The sequence below is a fragment of the Hypanus sabinus genome, chromosome 10, assembly GCF_030144855.1.
Source record: "Hypanus sabinus isolate sHypSab1 chromosome 10, sHypSab1.hap1, whole genome shotgun sequence".
NCBI classification, from domain to species: domain Eukaryota; kingdom Metazoa; phylum Chordata; class Chondrichthyes; order Myliobatiformes; family Dasyatidae; genus Hypanus; species Hypanus sabinus.
Window position 1 is genome coordinate 5,665,095 of NC_082715.1, and position 20,478 is coordinate 5,685,572.

Here is a 20,478-nt window from a genome sequence, read left to right on the forward strand (position 1 = left end):
CTGAATAACAAATGAACCTCTTGACTTACATGCATTGGCTGACTAGATAACTGATTAATGAGCCTGTGTATCAAAGTGGCCACTAAGTGTATGGGTGAATGACAATAAACTTAATTTTGTAAAGATTCCTCTCAAAATCAAGGACATAGATACCCAGATTCAATAATGGAAAAACAGTAAAGAACAACAACTTTAAATAGTATGCAATGCAACTAACTCCAACTACTTAGGTCAGGGGTTCCCAATCTGGGATCCATTGACCTCTTTGCTTAATGGTATTGGTCCACTGCATAAAAAAGGTCTTTTTACTGGTTCTAAAGTTGAAATTGATTTTTACCTTTTCAGCCTTGTGCTGCATCCTCTGCTCAAATAGTGCCACACAGCTACTGATAAATTGTTCACTGACCACAATGGTATCAGCAAAGATCCTGGAAGCAGAATGCTTGTTCACTGTCCTCATTAACTGCTGGAGTAAAATGGAGGCATCTTCCACAGAAAACAAACTAGGCAATAGGGGCTGGACACAAAACAGTACACAGTCAAATATCACTCATCGGCATGGTAGTATTTTTATTGCAGGAAAAAGTAACATTTAATTTAATAGTTTTGCCCTTTGGTATCAAATTTACTTTGAACTTTAAACATTTGCCAAGTCATCTGACAATGGTTACACCAGTATTTCATGTACTATCATTTTTGATGAACTCATGGACACGCTTTTTTGGAATAATAATAAAAATAACAACTTCTGCAATGTTCCTCAAGTGAAACAATGCAGTCTTAATAATATGGTTAATGTGTGATTTGAAATTTAACTCGAGTCAATTTTAGCACCTAAGTTCTGCAAGGACAGATGATCAAGTTTATTTCTAAGATTCATACTCTTTTTATTATTGCCACTAACAAATAAAACTGTTTTTGCCTTATTTAGTTCAAGGAAATCCCGAAGACATCCATTCTGTAATGATAGTGAGATTCACCCTTCAAACATGCTCCATCATTCATTAAGGTTGCTGCCGCTCTGATTGTAACCACAAATGCCAACTCCAATCATCACTCAGTACTGAGTAAGAACTCATCTCTCTTTTCCTTCTTGGAATTAAGTCCCCTGAACAATCACAGAACCGCATTGTTTTGGAAAGTGGAAAGAATCTAAATCAGGTTTACTATCACTGGCAAATGTCATGAAATTTGTTAACTTAGTAGCAGCAGTTCAATGCAAAAAAAAAGTAAATGAATTATAGTATATGTATATTGAATAAATTAAAAATTGTACAAAAACAGAAATATTGTATATTAGAAAAGTGAGGTAGTGTCCAAGGGTTCAACGTTCATGTAGGAATCGGATGGCAGAGGGGAAGAAGCTGTCCCTGAATCACTGAGTGTGTACCTTCAGGCTTCTGTACCTCCCACCTGAAGGTAATAGCGAGAAAAGGGCACGCCCTGGGTCCTGGAGGTCCTTAATAATGGACGCCGTCTTTCTGAGGCACTGTTCCTTGAAGATGTCCTGGGTGCTTTGTAGGCTAGTACTGAAGATAAACTTGACTAGATTTACAACCTTTTGCAGCTCCTTTCGGTCCTGTGCATTACCCCACCCCCCCAGACAGTGATGCAGCCAGTCAGAAAGCTCTCAACGGTACATCTGTAGAAGTTTTTCAGTGCATTTGTTGACATACTAAATTGCTTTAAACTCCTAATGAAGTATAGTTGCTCCCTTGCCTTCTTTATAACTGCATCAATATGTTAAGACCAGGTTAGATCCTCAGAGATCTTGGCACCCAGTAACTTGGAACTGCTCACTCCCCTCCACTTCTGATCCCTCTACGAGGATTGGTATATGTTCCTTCGTCCTACCCTTCTTGAAGTCCACAATCAGCTTTTTCGTCTTACTGACACTGAGTGCCAGGTTGTTGCTGTGGCACCACTCCGCCAGTTGGCATATCTCATTCCTGTATGCCCTCTCATCACAATCTGAGATTTTACCAACAACCGTTGTATCATCACCAAATTCATAGATGGCATCTGAGCTTTGCCTAACCACACAGTCATGGGTATAGAGAGTGTAGAGCACTGGGCTAAGCACACGTCCCTGAGGTGCACCAGTGTTGATTGTTAGCAAGGAGGAAATGTTATCACCAATCCACACAGATTGTGGTTTTCCAGTTAGAAGTCAAGGATCCAATTGCAGAGGGAGGTACAGAGGGCCAGGTTCTGCAACTTCTCAAAGTTTCCAAGGCACAGGCCTGGGCAGGGTTGAATGGGAGATGTTGCTGCAAATCTCCCCTCTCCATGCCACCATTGTTGTCCAGGGGAAGGGCAAGGGCCAATACAGCTTGGCACTGGTGTCGTTGCAGAGCAACGTGTGGTTAAGTGCCTTGCTCAAGGACACAATACACAGCCTCAGCTAAAGCTCAAACGAGCGACCTTCAGATCACTAGACCAACGCCTTAACCAATTGGCCACATGCCAACAGGAAGTAATGTCTTGCAAACCCTGCCAGAATTGTCATACATTTGATGTTGCCTCCAGTCATGTCTTTTCCACAACAATCATAATTACTCTCATCAGTCAGTAAGAACAAATTACTACTATTCATTTATGGCATCAGTTTCACAATTGAAAACTTTAACTGAGATACCTGAAAATTTTCAACTCATTGTAAAATAAAAATCACAAACTACACTGTTTCATATGGTAGCTTTATCAAGCAATGGCTGTTCTACTTTAATCTAAGAATAATAAATACAATGAAGTTCTGATAATCCAATACCCAATTGTTCAAAAATTCCAGTCAATGGAAATGTGCCAATATGCTGCCTCACCAAAGTCCTCACGGATGTCAAATTGTTGGTGTTATAATTCTTACTTAATTGTTGTTTTAATAGTCATTTCACATAGAAGCAGGAAGTAAAGGCATATGATCTTGTGCAAGAGGTGGGGACCAGACGGTGACTGATGAAGACATGGATATGAAATGCAACTTCACTAGGTTAGTGTCAGTTTACGAGCAGTCGATTGATAAATGACTGATCAGATAACATAACTGGTATTTTCCTCAAGATAAAAACACAAAATGCTGGCAGAACTCAGCAGGCCAGACAGCATCCATGGGAGGAGATAGTGATAACATCACTACCTCCTCCCATAGATGCTATATGGCCTGCTGAGTTCTGCCAGCATTTTGTGTTTTTATTTATTTCTAGCATCTGCAGATTCACTCGTGTTGTTTTCCTCAAGATACATGTGTTTATGAAAAGGCACATTTAAGAAGCTCATTAATTCTTAAAAGATTATTTATTTTTGAATTGCTATAAAATGTTCTTTGCTCCATCTTTGATTAGTTTGAGTTTTAATACACTATGATATTGTGTGATCATTTTATTTAGAGCATAGAATCAATAAACAAACCAACACTCTCTCTAATCCAGACAGGATCCTGGGAAATCTGCTATGTACCCTCTCTGAAGCTTCCATAACCTTCCTATAACGAGGCAACCAGAACGGTACATTAGAAACAAACATAGAAATCTATAGCACTTCACAGGCCCTTGGTCAGCAAAACATTGTGGGCCAATGTAACCTACTCTAGAAACTGCATAGAATGTCCACACACATAGCTATCTATCTTTCTAAGCTCCAAGAGTTTCTTAAAAGACCCTACTGGATCCGCCTCTACCACCTTTTCTGGCAGTGCATTCCATGCACCCGACCACTCTCTCTGTGACAAACTTACCTCTGGAAACCCCCTTGTACCCACTTCCAATCACATTATAACTAATGCGTTAGCCATTTCCGCCCTGGGAAAAAGCCTCTGACCATCCACACTATCAATGCCTCTCATCATCTTATACACCTCTATCAGGTCACCTCTCATCCTCTGTCACTCCAAGGAGTAAAGGCCAAGTTCACTCAACCTATTCTTATAAGGCGTGTTCCTCAATCTAGGTAATATCCTTGTAAATCTGCACTCTCTATATAGTATCCACATCCTTCCTGTAATGAGGTGATTAGAACTGAACACAGTACTCTAATTGGGGGCTAAGGTCTTATATAGCTGTAACATTACCTCATGGCCCTTGAACGTAATCCTACAGTTGATGAAGGCCAATGCACCGTTTGCCTTCTTAACAACACTGTCAACCTGTGCAGCAGCTTTGAGTGTCCTGTGGACATGGACCCTAAGATCTTGCTGATCATCCACACTGTCAAGTCTTACCATTAATATTATAATCTGTCTTCCAAACCCGACTTACCGAAATGAACAACTTCACACTTATCTGGGCTGAACTTCATTTGCCACTTCTCAGCTCAGTTCTGCATCTTATCGATGTCCCCCCGTAACGCCTGACAATCCTCCAGACTATCACAACAACCCCAACCTTTGTGTCAACCCACCTTTCTACTTCCTCATCCAAGCCATTTATAAAATTGAATTGACTTTATTCCTTTCACCCTTCACATTACATCTCCGTCTGAATGTGCAAATTATAGTGATGTTTAATTAATAGTACGCACAGCAAGATATACAACGGAACAGTCAATACAGCTTAGAAATACAGTTATGTCAGCGTGAATTAATCAGTCTGATGGCCTGGTGGAAGAAGCTGTCGCAGAGCCTGTTGGTTCTGACTTTAATGCTGTGGTACCGCTTTCTGGGTGGTCGCAGCTTGCAGTTGGGGGTGACTCCGGTCCCCAATGATCCTTTGGACCCTTTATACACACCTGTCCTAAATAGTGGGAAGCTCATACTGAACTATCCGCACCACTCTCTGCAGAGCCCAGTGATTGAGGGAAGTACGGTTCCCATACCAGGCACTGATACAGCCAGACGGGATACTCTCAATTGTGTCCCTGCACAAAGATCTTAGGATTTGGGGACTAATGCCAAACTTCTTCAACAGTCTGGGATGAAAGAGGCACTGTTGAGCTTTTTTTGACAGCACAGACAGTATCTACAGACCAAGTGAGGTCCTCGGTGATGTGGATGCTGAGGAACTTGAAGCTGTTCACCCTCTCAACTCCAGATCCAATGATGTCAATAGGGATTAGCCTATCTCCATTCTTCCTGTAGTTCACAAACAGCTCTTTTGATTTTGTGACATTGAGAAAGATTGTTTTCTTGACATCACTGAGTCAGGGTGATGACTTCTTCACTGTAGGCTGCCTTGTTATTATTTGTGATATGGCCAATCAATCTGCAAATTTAATTAGCAGATTGAAGCTGTGGGTAGCAACACAGGCATGGGTATGCAGACAGTAAAGGAGAAGGCTTAGGACACAGCCCCGGGGGGGGGGGGGGGCTCCTGTGTAAAGGGTCAAAGGTCACCTGTTGGCGATCTAACAGGAACTCCAGGATCCAGTTGCACAAGGCAGGGCCGAGGTCTCTGAGCTTCTTGTCAGGCCTGGAGGTGTTGGTGTATGGTGTTGAATGCTGAACTGCCACAAAGTGAAAAATCACAAAAAAGAGGCGTCTCAGAACAGATCCCTGCCGGACACCACTGGTCATCACCTTCCATGCAGAATATGAACCATCTACAACCATCCTTTGCCTTCTGGATCTGTAAGCCAATTCTGGATCCACAAAACAAGGTCTCCTTGGATCACATGACTCGTTACTTTCTGAATGAGCTTTGCACAGGGAACCTTATCAAATGCCTCACTGAACTCCATATACTGTACATCCACTGCTCTGCCTTCATCAATGTGTCTTGTTACCTTCTCAAAGAATTCAATCACACTCGTAAGGCACGACCTGCCCTTGACAAAGCCATGGTGACTGTCCCCAATCAGACCTTCTCCAACAGCTTACTCACCACTGAAGTAAGACTCACTGGTCTATGATTTCATGGGTTATCTCTACTTCCTTTCTTGAAGAAGGGAACAATATTTGTAACCTTCCAATTCTCTGGTACTTCCCGCCCCCATTGATGATGCAAAGATTATCGACGGAGGCACAGCAATCTCCTCCCTCACTTCCGACAGTAGCCTTGGGTATATCTCATCCAGTCTCAGTAATTTATCGAACTTAATACCTTTCAAAAGCTCCAGCATATCCTCTTTACTGTCAGTCAGCCCTACAATTGTCAAGGTCCTTTCTACTGGTGAATACTGAAGCAAAGTATTCATTACGTACCTCCATTACCCCCTCTTGTTCCATGCAATGTTTCCACTCTCGCTCCTGATTGGTCCCATTCTCACACAGCTCATCCTCTTGCTCTTCACATACTTGTAGAATGTCAAAGGGATTTTCCTTAATTCTGCTCACTAAAGTCTTCTCATAGCCCCTGCTAGCTCTCCGAATTTCATTCTTGAGCTTCTTCCTGGCACCCTTGTAATTTTCTAGAGCTCCAACAGTATCTAGTTTCATAAGACAACACACACAAAATGCTGGTGGAACACAGCAGGCCAGGCAGCATCTATAGGGAGAAACACTGTCGATGTTTCGGGCCGAGACCCTTCATCAGGACTAACTGAAAGGAGAGATACTAAGAGATTTGAAAGTAGCAGGGGGAGGGGGAATGCGAAATGATAGGAGAAGACCAGAGGGGGTGGGATGAAGCTAAGAGCTGGAAAGGTGATTGGCGAAAGTGATACAGAGCTGGAGAAGGGAAAGGATCATGGGACGGGAGGCCTCGGGAGAAAGAAAGGGGGAGGGGAGCACCAGAGGGAGATGGAGAACAGGCAGGGTGATGGGGAGAGAGAGAAATAAAACAAACAACTAAATATGTCAGGGATGTGGTAAGAAGGGGAGAAGAGGCATTGACGAAAGTTAGAGAAGTCAATGTTCACGCCATCAGGTTGGAGGCTACCCAGCCGGTAAGTGTGGATTCATCTTGACAGTAGAGGAAGCCATGGATAGACATATCAGAATGGGAATGGGACATGGAATTAAAATGTGTGGCCACTGGGAGATCCTGCTTTCTCTGGCGGACCGAGCGTAGGTGTTTAGCAAAACGGTCTCCCAGTCTGCGTTGGGTCTCACCAATATATAAAGGCCACACCGGGAGCACCGGACACAGTATACCACACCAGCCAACTCACAGGTAAAGTGTCGCCTCACCTGGAAGGACTGTCTGGGGCCCTGAATGGTGGTGAGGGAGGAAGTGTAAGGGCAGGTGTAGCACTTGTTCCGCTTACAAGGATAAGTGCCGGGAGGGAGATCGGTGGGAAGGGATTGGGGGTGGGGGATGAGTGGACAAGGGAGTGATCCCTGCGGAAAGCGGGGGAGAGGGAAAGATGTGCTTGGTAGTAGGATCCCGTTGGAGGTGGTGGAAGTTACGGAGAATTATACATTGGACCTGGAGGCTGATGGGTTGGTAGGTGAGGACAAGGGGAACCCTATCCCGAGTGGGATACCCCCACTACTTTCAAATCTCTTAGTATCTCTCCTTTCAGTTAGCCCTGACAAAGGGTCTTGGCCTGAAACGTTGACAGTGCTCCTCCCTATAAATGCTGCCTGGCCTGCTGTGTTCCACCAGCATTTTGTGTGTTTTTTGATTTTCCAGCATCTGCAGATTTCCTCATGTTTGCTAGTTTCATAAGCTTTTCTTTTCTTCTAAACTAGGTTTTATATATCCTTTGTCCACCATGATTCTTTTACACTACCATCCATTCTCTGCCTCAATGGAACATACCTATGGAGAACGCCATGCAAATGTTCCCTGAATTTTTGCCACAATTTTGCCATGCATTTCTCTGAGAATATCTGCTCCCAATTTGTGTTCCCAAGTTCCTGCCTAAGGCATCATATTTCCCCTTAACCCAATTAAGTGTTTTCAGATAGTATCTGAAGTCTCAATTTCCTTATCCACATTGCGAATTCAGAAGAATGCTTAAAGCTGTGTTACAGACACTGTACCTGTATATCCACCCAAGTGCCAGAACGGATAGCCTCCTCTACTGAAGCCTCTACCTGGTCCACAATAGTCTGGTCAACACACACCGCTTTCAATATGGTCATTGATGCTGATTTGTATCGCTTCTTTATATAACTTACTGGATCTGGAATTCCCAGCCTGGACAGAGTATCGAATTCTAGAACAGTGGACACAAAAATAATTTCCTTGAAAGAACATTGTTGCATCCAAAATTAACCTCTGTTTCATATAATGTTTAAAGTAAATTCATTATCAATGTACACACGTCACCATATACCTCCCTGAGATTCCTTTTCATAAATTTACAGGCATTTAGAATACAGTCGGCCCTCCTTATCCGCGGGGGATTGGTTCTGGGATCCCCTGTGGATACCAAGATTCGCGGATGCTCAAGTCCCTTATTTAACATGTATCAGTACGGTGATCTTTAGGACCCAGCAGAACCCCGGACTTTATTTAACATGTCTCCGTGCGGTGGACATTAGGACCTGGTGGCGGACTTTGAATACACAGTGTTTCTGTTCATGAAAATAATCACGATCATGAATGAAAATAAGGTGGAAGTTATAAAGCGATCGGAAAGAGGTGAAGCACCATTGGTCATTGGAAAAGCATTAGGCTACAGTCGGTCAACGATCCGAACAATTTTAATGAAGCATATGAAAGGCACTGCCCCGATGAAAACTACAATTATTACTAAGCAACGCAGTGGTTAAATTACTGAAATACGTATGTTTCTTAAGTGTTTTATATGCAGAGAAAGGTAAAATATTTACTACATACTAAGAAAAACGTTTGACTAACTGACACTAAATAATACCGGATGTACCTGTTCTGACTTCAAATCCGACTTAAAGATGGATTCAGGAATGGAACTCATTCATAACCCGGGGACTGCCTGTACTTTTAAGTCATTTCTAGATTACTTATAATACCCAATACAATGTAAATGCTATGTAAATAGTTGTTATACTGTATTGTTTAAGGAATAATGACAAGAAAAAATAGTCTGTATATGCTCAAGCAACGAGTGCTGGAGAGAGAACTTCTGGGTTTTCCCAATCCGCAGTTAGTTGAATCCGCAGATAAGGAGGGCTGACTGTAATAGAAAAGTACAGCTCACATAAAGACCCTATTGTATCTGCCTCCACCACCATTGACGGCAGCCCATTCCATGCACTGACCACTCTCTGTGTAAAACTGTACCTACTTCCAAGTAACTTAAACCTGTACCCTCTCGTGCTAGCCATTTCAGCCCTGGCTAAAAGCCTCTGTCTATCCTCACGATTAATGTCCCTCATTATGAGAAGTGGCAGATGGAGTTCAAGCTGGAGAAGTGTGAGGTGGTACACTTTGGAAGGATAAACTCCAAGGCAGAGTACAAAGTAAATGGCAGGATACTTGGGAGTGTGGAGGAGCAGAGGGATCTGGGGGTACATGTCCACAGATCTCTGAAAGTTGCCTCACAGTTAGATAGGGTAGTTAAGAAAGCTTATGGGGTGTTAGATTTCATAAGTCGAGGGATAGAGCTTAAGAGACGTGATGTAATGATGCAGCTGTATAAAACTCTAGTTAGGCCACATTTGGAGTACTGTGTCCAGTTCTGGTTGCCTCACTATAAGAAGGATGTGGAAACATTGCAAATGGTACAGAGGAGATTTACCAGGATGCTGCCTGATTTAAAGATTATGGATTATGATCAGAGATTAAGGGAGCTAGGGCTTTACTCTTTGGAGAGAAGGAGGATGAGAGGAGACATGATAGATGTGTACAAGATATTAAGAGGAATAGATAGAGTGGACAGCCAGCGCCTCTTCCCCAGGGCACCACTGCTCAGTACAATAGGACATGGCTTTAAGGTAAGGGGAGGGAAGTTCAAGGGGGATATTAGAGGAAGGTTTTTCACTCAGAGAGTGGTTGGTGCGTGGAATGCACTGCCTGAGTCAGTGGTGGAGGCAGATACACTAGTGAAGTTTAAGAGACTACTAGATAGGTATATGGAGGAATTTAACGTGGTGGGTTATATGGGAGGCAGGGTTTGAGGGTTGGCACAATATTGTGGGCCGAAGGGCCTGTAATGTGCCGTACTATTCTATGTTCTATTATCTTGTACACCTCTATCAGGTCACCTTTCATCCTCCGTCGCTCCAAGGAGAAAAGGCCAAGTTCACTCAACCTATTCTCATAAGGCATGCTCCCCAATCCAGGCAATATCCTTGTAAATCTCCTCTGCATCCTTTCTATAGTTTCCACATCCTTCCTGTAGTGAGGTGACCAGAAGTGAGCACAGTACTCCAAGTGGGGTCTGACCAGGGTCCTATATAGCTGTAACATACCTCTCAGCTCGAACTCAATCCCATGGTTGATGAAGGCCAATATACGATATGCCTTCTTAACCACACATCAACCTACGCAGCAGCTGCTTTTAGTGTCATACAGACTCGGACCTCAAGATCCCTATGATCCTTCACACTGCAAAGAGTCTTACCATTAATACTATATTCTGTCATCACTTTGACCTACCAAAATGAACCACCTCACACCTATCTGAGCTGAACTTCATCTGCCACTTATCAGCCCAGTTTTGCATCCTATCAATGTCCCGCTGTAACCTCTGACAGCCCTCCACACTATCTACAACACCCTCAACCTTTGTGTAATATGCAAATGTACTAACCCATCCCCCACTTATCTGGGTCATTTGTAAAAATCACGAAGAGAAGGGGTCCCAGAACAGATCCCTGAGGCACACCACTGGTCACCGACCTCCATGCAGAATATGACCCATCTACAACCATTCTTTGCCTTCTGTGGGCTAGCTAATTCTGGATTCACAAAGCAAGGTCCCCTTGGATCCCATGCTCCCTTACACTCTCAATAGGTCTTGCATGGAGCACCTTATCAAATGTCTTGCTGAAATCCATACACACTACATCTACTGCTCTTCCTTCATCAACGTGTTTAGTCACATTCTCAGAAAATTCAATCAGGCTTGTAAGGCACGACCTGCCTTTGACAAAGCCATGCTGACTATTCCTAATCATATTATACTTCTCCAAATGTTCATAAATCCTGCCTTTCAGGATCTTCTCCATCAACTTAACAACCACTGAAGTAAGACTTACTGGTCTATAATTTCCTGGGCTATCTCTGCTGCCTTTCTTAAATAACAGAACAATCTCCAATCCTCTGGAACCTTTCCCGTCACCATTGATGATGTAAAGATCATCTCCAGAGGCTCAGCAATTTTCTCTCTTGCCTCCCACAGTAGCCAGGGGTATATCTCATCTGGTATTGATGACTTATCCAACTTAATGCCTTCCAAAAGCTCCAGCACATCCTCTTTCTTAATGCCTATTTGCTCAATTTAATATCTATATGCCAATATTTTTTAAACTGTTCTTTGTAAATATAGAGACCAGTAACAATTTCCAGCTCAGTATTTTATTAATTTTAAATATCATATCTTCTGTTTGGAATGCTGGAAATTTAACCTTTATCTGATAAGTAAAATATCTAGCACAACATTTGGCAGTTGAACAAGATAATTCTCAACTAGAACTCTGTGAAGGGCCATGGTAAAGATAAAAACCTTCTCTTCCTGATTAAAACCATCCAGTAGTGTAGTAGTTAGCGTTAACACTTTATAGCACCAGTGATAGAACACAGAACATAGAATAGTACAGCACATTACAGGCCCTTCGGCCCACAATGTTGTGTCGACCCTCAAACCCTGCCTCCCATATAACCCCCTACCTTAAATTCCTCCATATACCTGTCTAGTAGTCTCTTAAACTTCACTAGTGTAGCTGCCTCCACCACTGACTCAGGCAGTGCATTCCATGCACCAACTACTCTCTGAGTGAAAAACCTTCCTCTAATATCCCCCTTGAACTTCCCACCCCTTACCTTAAAGCCATGTCCTCTTGTACTGAGCAGTGGTGCCCTGGGGAAGAGGCGCTGGCTGTCCACTCTGTCTATTCCTCTTAATATCTTGTACACCTCTATCATGTCTCCTCTCATCCTCCTTCTCTCCAAAGAGTAAAGCCCTAGCTCCCTTAATCTCTGATCATAATCCATACTCTCTAAATCAGGCAGCATCCTGATAAATCTTCTCTGTACCCTTTCCAATGCTTCCACATCCTTCCTATACTGAGGTGACCAGAACTGGACACAGTACTCCAAGTGTGACCTAACTAGAGTTCTATAGAGCTGCATCATTACATCGCGACTCTTAAACTCTATCCCGACCGGAAAGCTAACGCCCCATAAGCTTTCTTAACTACCCTATCTACCTGTGAGGCAACTTTTAGGGATCTGTGGACATGTACCCCCAGATCCCTCTGCTCCTCCACACTACCAAGTATCCTGCCATTTACTTTATACTCTGCCTTGGAGTTTGTCCTTCCAAAGTGTACCACCTCACACTTCATCCGGGTTGAACTCCATCTGCCACTTCTCAGCCCACTTCCGCATCCTATCAATGTCTCTCTGCAATCTTTGACAATCCTCTACACTATTTACACCACCACCAACCTTTGTGTCGTCTGCAAACTTGCCAACCCACCCTTCTACCCCCATATCCAAGTCGTTAATAAAAATCACAAAAAATATAGGTCCCAGAACAGATCCTTGTGGGACACCACTAGTCACAACCCTACAATATGAATGTACTCCCTCCACCACAACCCTCTCCCTTCTGCAAGCAAGCCAATTCTGAATCCACCTGGCCAAACTTCCCCGGATCCCATACCTTCTGACTTTCTGAATAAGCCTATCATGTGGAACCTTGTCTATCAGGCTTGTTAGGCATGATCTGCCCTTCACAAAGCCATGCTGACTGTCCCTGATCAGACCATGATTCTCTAAATGCCCATAGATCCTATCTCTAAGAATCTTTTCCAACAGCTTTCCCACCACAGACGTGAGGCTCACTGGTCTACAATTACCTAGACTATCCCTACTACCTTGTTTGACCATTCGCCTCCCTCCAATCCTCCGGTACCATTCCCGTGGACAATGAGGATATAAAGATCCTAGCCATTCAAAAGGCTTCAATGAGATACCCTCTCATCCCTCTGAAGTCCAGTGAGTACAGACCCAGAGCTATCAAATGTTCCTCATATGATTACCCTTTCGTTCTTGGAATCATCCATGTGAGCATCCTCTGAACCCTCTCCTATGCCGGCACATCTTTTTTAGATAAGGAGCCCAAAACTGTTCACAATATTCAAGGTGAATCTACACCAGTGCCTTATAACGCTTCAGCATCATATCACTGCTCTTGTATTCTAGGCCTCTTGAAATGAATGCGAACACTGCATTTGCCTTCCTCACCACCAACTCTACCTGCAAGTTAACCTTTGTCCTATCTTGTCCTCTGTCACCAAGTACCCCATAACCTCATCCTTAACAAATGACTAACATCATCCCAACCACTGAGGTCAGGCTAACTGGTCTGTAATTCTCTTTCTGCTGCCTTCCTCCTTTCTTAAAGACTGGACTGACATCTGCAATTTTCCAGTCCTCTGGCACCATGCCAGAGACCAATGACTTTTGAAAGAGCATTACTAATGTCTCCACAATCTCTACCGCTATCTCTTTCAGAACCCTAGCTGCAGTTTATCTGGTCCAAGTAATTTATGTACCCTTAGGTCTTTCAGCTTTTTGAGCACCTTCTCCCTTGTAATAATAACTGCACTCACTGCTCTTCCTTCACACCCTTCAACATCTGGCATAGTGTTAGTATCTTTCACAGTGAAGAATGATGCAAAATACTAATTTAGTTCATCAGCCATCTCCTTGATCCCCTTTATTATTTCTCTGGTTGATTTTCTAGTGGTCCTATATCCACTCTCATCTCTCTTTATTTTAAGCATACTTGAAAAAGCTTTTACTATCTACTTTAATATTGTTTGCTGGCTTACTTTTATCTTTTCCCTCCTAATGATTCTTTTAGTTGCTCTCTGTAAGTTTTTAAAAGCTTCCCAATCCTCTGTCTTCGACTAATTTATGCTTTTTGTATGCCCTCTCTTTTGCCAGCATCTCCTTTCAATTTACTTTGTCCAACTCCTCTCTCAGACTATTGCAATTTCCTTCACTTCACTGAATTAGTGCTACGTCAGATTTTATTTTCTCCCTATCAAATTTCAAGTTGAACTCAGTCATATTGTGATCACTGCCTCCTAAGGTCTCTTTTACCTTAAACTTCCTATTTATATCCTATCATCTGGCTGCCCTTCCTGACAATGTAACTGCACGCTGTCTTTGCTCTGTCCTGTCCTACATCTCTTCACTCCAGTTCCCACCCCCTGCAAAATTAGTTTAAACCCTCTCCAGCAGCTCTACCAAATCTGCCTGCAAGAATACTGGCTCCCCTCAGAAGAGATGCCAATGACCCAAGAACCTCAAGGCTTGCCCCTTGTACCAGTTTCTCAGCCATGCGTTAATTTGCAGGATCATCTTATTTCTACCTTCACTAGCATGTGTCATGGGCAGCAATCCAGAAATTATTACACAGGAGGTCCTGCTTTCTCCTAGCTCTCTAAATTCTCTTTTCAGGACCTCTTTGCTTTTCCTTCCTATGTCAATGGTACCAATATGTATCAAGACATCTGGCTGCTCTCCCTCACTCTCCAAAATGTTGCTCACATGATCCAAGACATCCCTGACCCTGGCACCTGGGAGGCAACATACCATTCAGGTGTCCCATTCACATCAACAGAATCTCCTGGCTGGTTCCCTCACTATCGAGTCCCCTATCAGTACCGCTCCCTTCTTCTCTCTCTTTCCCTTCTGCACCACGGACCCATGGTCAGTGCCAGTGACTGGTCTCTATGGCATTGCCCTGGGAGATTATCCCTCATAACAGTATCCAAAGCTGTATACTTATTATTGAGGGGAATGGCCACAGGGTTGCTCTGCGCTAATTGCCTATTCACATTTCCATTTCCCCCGACAGTCACACAGCTACTTGCCTCCTGAAACTTTGGAGTGACTACTTCCCTGTAACTCTGACTATCTCCTCACTCTTCCGTACACGCCAAAGGTCATCCAGCTCTTGCTCCAGATCCCTAACACGGTTTTCAGGGAGCTGCAGCCGGATGCACTTCACACAGATGTAGTTCCCTGGGACAATGGGTCTCCCAGGACTCCAACGTCTGCCATGAAGAACACACAACAGCCATTTACTAAACTAGGTACAGAAAGAGGAAAAGAAATGGGAAACTTAACAAACGCTTATCGAGACCCAATGTCTCTTTCAAGCCCAAGCTTCCTCTGAGCCAAAGCCTGACACACCTTCTCTCACCACTGGTCTACTCCCAGGAATAGCCGCCCTGCTTGTCCCTGCTGTATATTTAAACAGGTGTCGCCAACCTGTGAAAAACATTATCGCTGTTCAGAAATAATGAGGTAGAAACACGCTTACTGATTGCATACACTAAATAAGTGATAATTCTGTTGACTTAAAACGACAATTCTGCAAAGCTCACCTTTAATGCATGTGGTTGAGAGCAATGTTCCCTCTAATTTGTAATAAAGAGTGTGCACAAAAATCTTGTGCTGCGCAATTTTTTGCCCAGTGACATGTGTGCACTGAATAATTTCTTCAATAAAAACAGCATAAATAAGCCAGTTCTAAAATCTGCAGACAAATAGTAAACTCCATGTGGTAAATGGTAGTGCATTGAGGAATGCAGTAGAACAGAGTGATCTAGGAATAATGGTGCATAGTTCCCTGAAGGTGGAATCTCATGTGGATAGGGTGGTGAAGAAAGCTTTTGGTATGCTGGCCTTTATAAATCAGAGCATTGAGTATAGGAGTTGGAATGTAATGTTAAAATTATACAAGGCATTGGTAAGGCCAAATTTGGAGTATTGTAAAAAAAAATAACAACACAAAATGCTGGCAGAAGTCAACAGGCCAGACAACATCTATGGGAGGAGGTAGTGACGACGTTTTGGGCCGAAACGTCGTCACTACCTCCTCCCATAGATGCTGTCTGGCCTGCTGAATTCTGCCAGCACTTCGTGTTTTTATTTATTTCCAGCAATTGCAGATTCACTCATGTTGCCTTGGAGTATTGTGTACAGTTCTGGTCACCAAATTATAGGAAAGATGTCAACAAAATAGAGAGAGTACAGAGGAGATTTACTAGAATGTTACCTGGGTTTCAGCGCCTAAGTTACAGAGAAAGGTTGAACAAGTTAGGTCTTTATTCTTTGCAGTGTAGAAGGTTGAGGGGGGACTTGATAGAGGTATTTAAAATTATGAAGGGGATAGATAGAGTTGATGTCGATAGGCTTTTTCCATTGAGAGTAGGGGAGATTCAAACAAGAGGACATGAGTTGAGAGTTAGGGGGCAAAAGTTTAGGGGTAGCATGAGGGGGAACTTCTTTACTCAGAGAGTGGTAGCTATGTGGAACGAGCTTCCAGTAGAAGTAGTAGAGGCAGGTTCAATGTTGTCATTTAAAAAAAAAATTGGATAGGTACATGGACAAGAAAGGAATGGAGGGTTATGGGCTGAGTGCAGGTAGGTGGGATTAGGTGAGAGTAAGAGTTCGGCACAGACTAGAAGGGCCGAGATGGCCTGTTTCCGTGCTGTGATTATTAAATGGTTATATGGTTAATACCGTCCGTATCAGAAGCAGGAACAGGAAATGTGATTATGTGTGATCGTCAAATATACTTAACACACCAATGAGGTAGAAGGCGACAACCTTCTGTGTGCAGTTTCAATTCCTTTGTGTGCTAGCATGCACACCTTGGAAGGAACAATGGTCAAGAGTAAATGATTTGTACCCTCTACAGCAAATATTCTCAATACTTATTACATAATTATTATTTTGGTTTTTTCTTTTTATATTTGCGCAATTTGTTGTCGTTTGTAAACTGGTTGTTTGTCCTGGTTGTGCGGTCTTGATTCTATGTTTCTTTGTATTCACTGTGAATGGCCACAAGAAGATGCACCTTTGCTTATAAATTTACTTTGAGCTTTGAACTGTTTTAAGTATTTGAAGTTTGCTTGTAAAACTGACGAAAAATAAAACTGAAAGCAATGATCTGAATTATTTCCAGCATCTGCATAATTATTTAATTATAAAAAAAAATAATTATTTATTTAGCGATACAGTGCAGAGTAGGCCCTTCCGGCCCTTCGAGCTGAGTAGCCCGGCCCAGCAACCCCTGATTTAACCCTAATATAATCACGGGGTAATTTACAATGACCAATTAACCTACCCGGTACATCATTGGAGTGTGGCAGGAAACTGGAACACCCAGAGGAAACCCAAGGGAACATTCCAAGGGAAGGATGTACAGAGACTCCTTACAGAGAACACCAGAACTGAACTCTGACACCCCAATGATGTAATAGCATCACACTACAGCACCCAACTATTCACTTCAAGTTTGGACCACTGTGAATCAAATGCAAAAATGATTTAAAATATACAATCACAAATAATTTCTATATCTAAGGTTGTTGTTAATTAATAATGAAATGTTACAACAGTTACCCAAATAGCCGTTTTGCTTATAAAATGAGTCGACCCAGTTATTTTGAGTTCTCGAATAGATATCAGGGACGTAGACGGCCTTATCCTGCCTGCCGCCAATCACTGCTCCATTCAAACGACCGATACTAATGAACTCCTCAAGAAAAGCTGTAAAATAGCAATCCACACTACAAATTACTTAAGAAAAATTAATAGTATTTCATAATTTCAGCTGTAAGACAGAAAAACTTCAGCAAAACTATATACAGATGAACAAAATAGATATCTTCTGCAATCGTAAAGTTCAAAGCAAATTTATTATCAAAGTATATACATGTCACCACATACAAATGAGATTCATTTTCTTGGAGGCATATTCAATAAATCTATACAATAATAACTGTAACAAAATCAATGAAAGAACACACTAACTTGGGCATTCAACCATTGTGCAAGTCAACAAACTGAGCAAATACAAAAATAAAGAAATAATAAGCAATAAACATCAAGAACATGAGATAAAGAGTCCTTCAAAATAAGTCCACAGGTTGTGGGAACATCTCAGTGGTGGGGCAAGTTGAGTTAAGTTTAGTTCAAGTGCTTGATGGTTGAGAGGTAGTAACTTCCCAAACCTGGTGGTGAGAGTCTGGAGGCTCCTGTATTTTCGTCCTGATGGCAGCAGCGAGAAGAGAGCATGTCCTGGGGGGTGGGGTTCCCTGATGATGAATGCTGCTTTCCTGTTTCATGCTTGGTGGTGGGGAGGGCTGTACCTGTGGTGGATTGGGCTGTATCCAATACTTTTTGTAGGATTTTCCATTCAAGGGCATCAGTGTTTCCATGCCAGCCATAATGCAGCAAGTCAAAATATTCTCCACTACATATCTGTAGAAGTTTGTCAAGGTGTCACATCGAGTCTCCACAAACTCCTAAGGAAACAGAAGCTCTGCTGTGCTTTCCTCATAATTGCACTTGTGTGCCAAGCTCAGGACAGATTGTCCGAAATAATGACACTAAGGAATTAAAAGTTACTGCTCCTCTTCACCTCTGATCCTCCATTGAAGACGGGCTTAGAGACCATTGGTTTTCCACTCCTGATGTCAATAATCAGCTCCTTGGTTTTGGTCGATATTTTTGTTTTACATAATGATCTTATCAATGGCAAATCAATTTGGTCATCAACAAACAAATATGTAATGAAACTTTAAATTAAAATTTAAAGAAATAATATTAATGCACCGATGATTATATGAATGTGTATCTACAAGGTTAAAGGACCCCCACCACCCAGGCCATTCATCCTTCTGACTGCTGCCATCAGGAAGGTGGTACAGGACCCTCAGGACTCATGTCACCAGCTTCAAATACAGTTATTACCCCTCAACCAGAAGGTTCTTGAACCAGAGGGGTTAACTTCACTCACATCAACACTGATCCTATAGATTTGCTTTCAAGGACTATCTAGCTCACTTTGTTGATATTTACTGCTTATTTAGTTATTAATATATAAGCTTTATTTGCACACTTTGTCTTTTGCACAGGTAGTTGTCTGTCTTTGTTGTGTGTGGTTGTTCAGTGATTCTATCGTGTTTCTTGTATTTACTATGAATGCCTGCAAGAAAATATATCTCAGTATCTGGTGACACACATGTACTTTGATAACAAATTTACTTTGACCTAAACATGGAGAGTCCTGCAAAAAGCTTATGGAACCCCAAAATTCCAGCTCTGAAACTTCAATTAACTCTGAACACACAGACATTGTCTGTATTGGCTTATGGTTAATTATATAAAATATGACTCTACTCTGAGAGGCCACATCTATTTTCTACAAATATGAATTTTATATGGTGTGAGGTCAAAAGATGTCATGTGGAATTGAAGAGGCCTTGACTGGTTAACACACTCCAAGGTTCTTATTCTGCCATCATAGAAAACAAATCTGTTGCATGCTTAGTGGAAGAGAGAAGCCTCAGCACTCGACTCAATGCTGAGCCTGGCTCCATGGCTGTGGCCTGCAGCCATCAGGCTCCTGGACTGGTTGCAGCGCTAAAATGGCTACATAGCCGTGAACTTACTTTTAAGGACACTGCAGTTCATGTTCTGTCATTATTTGTCTGTTTCTTCCCAGTCATACCTGGGAAACAGGGTCTCATATGCCAGACTGCTGTTTATAGACTTCACTTCGGTGATCAACACCACCATACCCCAGAAACTGGTAGGGAAACGGTCTTCACTGGGTCTCAACACCTCCCTCTGCAAATGAATACTGGACTTAACAGTAAGGCCACAGTCAGTCTGTGTGGGTAGCAACACCTCTTGTCCCATTATGCTGAGCCTGGCACTCTCCAACGCTGTGCTCTCAACCCACTGCTGACGCTTGACAGTGCCATAGGATCCGGCTCAAAACGCATCATTAAGTTTGCAGATGACACAACAATGGTTGGCCTTTTCAAGAATGATGACAAGACGGAGTATAGAGAGGAAGTGGAGCAACTGGTGGATTAGTGTGAGAAGAACAACTTAAGCCTGAAGGTGAAGATGACAAAGGAAATCACTGTAGACTTCCAGAAGGTGCAGACAAACCATCTCCCTCTGCAAATACCTGGTTCCTCCATAGAAACTGTGTGGTGGTTTCTTTCCAACTTATAGTCTTTTAACATTTTTGGACTATTTTTACTGTGCCCATGGTCTGTTTTTTGTTATCAATTACGCTATTGTTGGTACTGTTGTAACTATGTGTTGTACCTATGTGGTTTTGCGCAGGTCTTGTAGCTTTAGTTTTTGGTTTGTTGGGTGCTAGAGTTGGTCTCCTGACTTGTAGTCTTGTTTTGTCTGGTGGATTTGGAGCTCCTTTCCTGGGAACACGCTAAGATGGTAGTACGATATTAATACGCAGCAGCCTCTCCGGATGCTGGATTGGGGATTGCCAAACGTTATGTGGATTTTCTGCAGTAGTCTGTTTTGTCATGTGCTTTTGTGATATCATTCTGGAGGAACGTTGTCTCACTTTTTTAACTGCACTGCATTTGTAATTTCTAAACGACAATAAACTGAAACTGAACTGAAAGTTAACTGCATCAAGTTCCTGGGAGTTCACATCTCA

The 20,478-nt window shown here is 42.5% G+C and overlaps 1 protein-coding gene across 1 annotated transcript in view; it reads right to left on the reverse strand.

The window, feature by feature from the left end:
- ufl1 (UFM1-specific ligase 1) overlaps positions 1-20,478 on the reverse strand; it is a 102,478-nt gene that overhangs the window by 44,753 nt on the left and 37,247 nt on the right. Inside the window, exons 8-10 of the mRNA XM_059981385.1 lie at positions 17,397-17,543; positions 7,859-8,034; positions 338-517 (exon numbers count right to left, since the gene is read on the reverse strand). Coding sequence (XP_059837368.1) covers positions 338-517; positions 7,859-8,034; positions 17,397-17,543 — 503 coding nt within the window. The remainder of the gene's footprint in view (positions 1-337; positions 518-7,858; positions 8,035-17,396; positions 17,544-20,478) is intronic.